The sequence below is a fragment of the Rhincodon typus genome, chromosome 9, assembly GCF_021869965.1.
Source record: "Rhincodon typus isolate 14 chromosome 9, sRhiTyp1.1, whole genome shotgun sequence".
In the NCBI taxonomy this organism is placed as follows: Eukaryota; Metazoa; Chordata; class Chondrichthyes; order Orectolobiformes; family Rhincodontidae; genus Rhincodon; species Rhincodon typus.
Genome location: NC_063340.1, coordinates 27,974,628 through 27,980,139, shown reverse-complemented (window position 1 = coordinate 27,980,139; position 5,512 = coordinate 27,974,628). Strand labels below are relative to the sequence as shown.

General features: G+C 40.5%; 1 protein-coding gene across 9 annotated transcripts in view; it reads left to right on the top strand.

The window, feature by feature from the left end:
• snx14 (sorting nexin 14) overlaps positions 1-5,512 on the top strand; it is a 163,175-nt gene that overhangs the window by 110,715 nt on the left and 46,948 nt on the right. For all 9 annotated transcript variants that reach the window (XR_007262828.1, XR_007262829.1, XR_007262830.1 and 6 more), the window contains one exon: positions 3,303-3,414. Coding sequence is in view for 5 of the 9 variants with exons in the window: in XM_048600731.1 (XP_048456688.1) it covers positions 3,303-3,414 (112 nt within the window). In the remaining 4 variants the exon portion in view is untranslated. The remainder of the gene's footprint in view (positions 1-3,302; positions 3,415-5,512) is intronic.

Below are 5,512 nucleotides of genomic sequence, written 5' to 3'. Positions count from 1 at the left end.
TCTCCACACGCTCTCCACACGCTCTCCACACGCTCTCCACACGCTCTAATTTGTAGACAGTCAATGTGGCATTTTGTAACTTCCTACTTTGGAAATAAAACTAGTCTGGCTCCAAGTTGATAGATGTAATGGTGGTGGAGGCTGGTACAATTACAACATTCAAAAGGCATTTAGATGAGTATACGAATAGGAAGGGTTTAAAGGGATATGGGCCAAACGATGGCAAACAGGACTAGATTAATTTAGAATATCTGGTCGGCAAGGATGAGATGGATTAAAGGGTCTGTTTCTCTCTGTATATCCCTGCTGTAATACCTTCAGTACTGCATCTGAGAGATGACTTTCTGCACCTGTACACAAAAAAAAATGGCTAAGCAGATTAAAAGCAATATCAACTCCAAGTAAAATTCTTGGATTAAAATAGATTCTTCAACTTTGAGGTAAAAATATCCCTTTGACATTTGCTTCTAATGATCGGTATCTTGGGAGATAACTGACATGTGACTGACTAAGATTTGCAAGATGGTGTTGAATTAACATTTCAGCAGACATACTCTTCCAAAGCAACTTTGTGTCTTAATTGATTTCCAAATGTTCTGCTTTCCACCATTATTAGCTGGCAGACGGTATCTGCTTTCTCATCTGAATTCCGACAGACAGTGTGTTACTTTGCCATTCATTTACCATCACTGGGATAAAATCCTGGAATACCTGCACCATCTGGTCTTCAGCGGCCCAAGAAAGCAGCTCACCATTACCGTCGGAGGCAATTAGGAATGGGCAATAGATTGTACTGAAAATCTTTAATAGCTCCCAATGCAGTGAAAACAAGGAATGCATTTTCCAGCTGATGTTGGCTGATCTGGGGTCACATTATTAGTTTTTTTTAGGACTAATTTTTAATGGATTGGGGTAGTTGTTCATTTGGAGTGCTGAGAAGATGTCTGACTTTTTTCTAAATCGAAAGGGGACATTTTCAAAAACCACTTATTGGAAATTACATGGTTTAAGCTAAATGAGCAGCCACAGTTGATGGTTGCTGAATTTGAGTTGTGGTTAGGAAGATCTGTGCCTGTTTTGATATTGTTGAGAATTCATTTGAGGCATAGCTGGCTGTGAGATGGAAATACCCAGTTCATCCTCTGCCTTTCTGTGAAAACTTCTTTGGGGGTCCATTGTTATAACTGAAAGACTGATCTCTTGAAAAACCTGACACAGCATTTCTTGACGATTACTGACTGAACTGCATCTGTAAAGGTTTCATTGACAGCTGTCCATGTTCAATTATGCCGAATGATGTGTACCAGGAGGCCAACTGAAAGCCATACTGAACATTTCATGCTTTATCGTTTTGTTTCAAAGGCCATCAATTATTGGCCAAAGTGTTTTCTTTCAAAATTAATCACTGCGGAGAAAGTTTTATTATTTTTTCTTTAATTTGTGTGTGGACGTATTTCATTGAGTTAAAGTTTATATATTTGGATTCAAACTGTAAATCTAATTTAAATCTTTGAATAAGTTTATAATCAATTGTGTTTATTACAGAAATGTTTTTTCTAAACTTAATATTAAAATTTACTATCAGTAATTGGGTAAAGCATTTAAATTTACATTGTGACTCGTGAAGTAGTGGGACTGGAGCAATACAGTGCACCTCTACAACCTCAGTCATAACATCCTTTGGTTCGAGATAAGTTTCTGGGGCTATGTTCAGGCACATAATGGCTGACGTTATGTAATATTACTTTGTGTCCTGCATGATTGGTCAAAGGACTGTTTTAAATAATTTGAAATGGATAATTCTCCTTGACTGTTAATTTAAACATTGAAAGATTCACTTGCTTTGGCTAAGTAATTGAAATGCTTGACAGGATAGGTGCTTCACAGGGTGAAAACATTTTAAAACAAAATTTGACACCAAGCCACAGAAGGAATGATTAGGATAGCTGGCCAAAGCTTGATCAAAGAGGAAGATTTTAAGTGTCCTAAATGAGGAAAGTAGCCGGAAGTTCCAGACCTTAGGGCCAATGCAGTTGAAGGTGTGGTAGGTCAAAGTCTGGGGCCCCCCTGAGTCTTGGAGTGCAAATGTTTTGAAGGATTATAAAACTGACAAACGTTGTGTAGATAGGGAGGGGCAAGACCATTGGAGGAATTTGGAAATGAGGATGAGAATTTTAAAATCAAAACGTTGGTTATTCAGAGGTCAGTGGAGGTCAGCGAGTTGAGGGAGTATTATTGAACAGGATTGGATACGAATTAAGACGGGCAGCAAGAGTTTTGACAGAGTTTAGTGGTAGAACTGGGTATGCTGGCCAGCAGTGTATTAGAGTAGTTGAGTCAAAAGGTAACAAAGGTGTTGGAGAGAATTTTGCTGGAAATGGCACTGAGCCAGGAGTGGAATCAAATGATGTCATGCAAGTGGGAATTGGCGGTCTTAGTGATGATGTCAACATATACTCAAATATAACACCAAGGCTGCAGATGGTCAGATTAGATCAAATAGTTGACAGGGAGAGCAGTGGAACTGATGAATAATATTTAATTGTAGGAGATTACTGCTCATTGTACTCTGTACCCTGTGTCAGCTGAGGAGTCTGACATTTCGAGATGGTGGAGCAGAAAAGGGTTGTGATGAGGTTATCCCTCATCCCATGACCAACCTTCCCTCATCCACACCACCTTGTCCTGACTCAACCTGTCTATCTTCTCTCCCACCTGTCCGCTCCTCCCACCTCACTGACCAATCCCCACCACTGCCTACCTGCACTCACCTATCACCATCCCAGTTACCTTCCCCAGCCCCACCCCTCCTCTCTCTTTATTTCAGAGCTCCCTTCCCCATCCCCCATTTCTGAAGAAGGGTCCTGACCTGAAATGACAACTTTTCTGCTCCTCTGATGCTGCCTGGCCCGCTGTGTTCCTTCAGCTCCACACTATTATCTCTGACTCCAGCATCAGCAGTTCTTACTGTCTCTATGTATGGAAACTTACTTGTTTTGAATTATATTGCCAAGAATCAGATGAGAAAAAAGGGGTCCTGCTTCAAAGATAATGATCTAAGAATGTCCTTAAACAAAATTCAGAAATTAATTGTGAATGAACATCCTTCACTTGAACATTTCAAAACAGTATACTGGCAATGATGTTGTCTAGCTTTTGTTGTGTGTAAATTCTAAGTCAAGTGCTGACTTGTTTGTATTAAGTGGATTAGAATAACCCATTTAGAAAATTGAGTCTTTAAAGTCTAAATATTCTACTTAAACCATGAGTGTTGATTTAATATACTTCAACTTTATTAATAGAATTTGCTGAAACACCCAGAACTGAGCAACAGCCAACTCCTGGCCGACTTTCTATCCCCAGATGGCTGTCAGTCACAGTTTCTTGAGAAAATTCTTCCGGATGTAAATCTGGGTGAGTGTAATGATCTGTTCAGACCACGCTGCACGTTGCCTTTGGTCTTTTTTGATAAGAAATGAATAATTTGCCATTCTAACTGAGATGACTGAGAATTATGTAAATAGACAAAGTGTTGAACTTAAAAGGAAATTCAGATTAGAATCAGATTTTACACTGCAGCAAATAAAAAGGCATTAATGAAGCTTTAAGTAAACATTGATTAACAACATGCTTGTGTCACAGTGCAGTGGGTGTCAGTGCGACAAGGCTCCTCCTTTAGCAATAGCTAGCCAGCAATTTTGTTCAGGTTCAAAAAATGTGCTTTTCAGAAATCGACAGCAATTCAAATAATATGTATGTGATTGATTGATTAGTTACCTGATTTTTGGTTTCACATTGGGATTGTTCACGTTTCACATTGGGCAGCATGGTGGCTCAATGGTTAGCACTGTAGCCTCACAGCACCAGGGACCCAGGTTCAATTCCACCCTCGGGCGACTGTCTGTGTGGCGTTTGCAGATTTTCCCTGTGTTTGTGTGGGTTTCCTCCCGGGTGCTGCAGTTTCCTCCCACAGTCCAAAGATGTGCAGGTTAGGTGGATTGGCCATGCTAAATTGCCCTTAGTGTTCAGGGATGTGTAGATTAGGTGCGTTTATAGGAGGATGGGTCTGGTTGGGATGCTCCAAAGGTTGGTGTGGACTTGTTGGGCCAAAGGGCCTGTATCTACACTGTAGGAATTCTACGATGATCTATGAAAATTATTTGAGTAGTCATGTCATACAGTCATAGAACTGTACAGCATGGAAATAGACCCTTTGGTCCAACTTGTCCATGTTGACCAGATATCTAAATTAATCTTGTCTTTATTTGCCAGCAATTGGTCCATATTTGTCTAAACCCTACCTATTCATATACCCACCTAAATGCCTTTTAAATGTTGTAATTATATCAGCCACCACCACCATCTCTTGGCAGCTCATTCTACACACGCACCATTCTCTGCAGGAAAATGTTGCCCCTGAGGTCTGTTTTAAATCTTTTCTCTCTCACCTTAAACCTACGCTGTCTCGTTTTGGAGTCCCCTACCCTTGGGGACATTTTGAAATGTGTTTGGGACATATTAATTGGATCCAGTTGTTCTGAATAAAGACTGGACTCTGATTCAGATCAGTTCTAGAACTTTTCTTGATACCTTCACCTACTGCCTTTTCTTCACCTTGGCTTGATTAATACTGCCCAGTTTTGATTGAGTTCACAAGGGTTAGTAGAGAAGCTTAAATAGCAATTGGGGGCTGTGCTATTTAGCCCTCTGCTATTTTAACTGGAGTGACATTTCTCGTGTGAAGGCTATGACCCATTAATATCATTAATGCTGCAGTGAGATTAATACTTAAAATTGTGGAAGGTACAGACTGTGTCAAATTGGAGCATGGTTAGGAGGTACCAAGTTAAACTTTGTTTTAGTCGTTGGAAGGATTCTTTGGGGACCAAAGGAGCAGTAATACTCTCTAGGCCCCACAAACAGTTCTCTGCCCTCAATTTCCTACTCCACCCACCCTGACTAGCACCTTCAGCTCCTGTCTTTGTGAACATGCTGATGTCTTGCATCCACCTCAGTTTTTGCTCTCTCAAATCTTGATGTCACTCCTGCCAGTGTTGTGCAGGAGAATCAAAACCATTAAGGTAACCTGGACCCCACACTGAGGAATTCTTTCAATCATCTCGATTTTGAGTTAAGATTGGGAATGGTGTGTGTCCCCTTGACCATTTTGAGAAATCTAGTAATTCTACTATACAACTAAATCCTAACACAGTCTAGAGGGAATGAGAAAACATGAACTGACAATGAAGGCTGAAAGAATAAATGAATTGGGCAGTTAATACTTTATGGATGTAACTAGCACAATTAAATTGTAGACAAAGTTGTTTGAATAGAGCTGGAGTATAAACCACTTGTAAACAGAACACAAGAATTTGTTATAACAAGGTGTAGAGCTGGATGAACACAGCAGGCCAGCAGCATCAGAGGAGCAGGAAAGCTGACGTTTCGGGTCTAGACCCTTCAGAAATGGGGGAGGGGGAGGCGGGATTCTGAAATAAATAGAGGGAGGGGG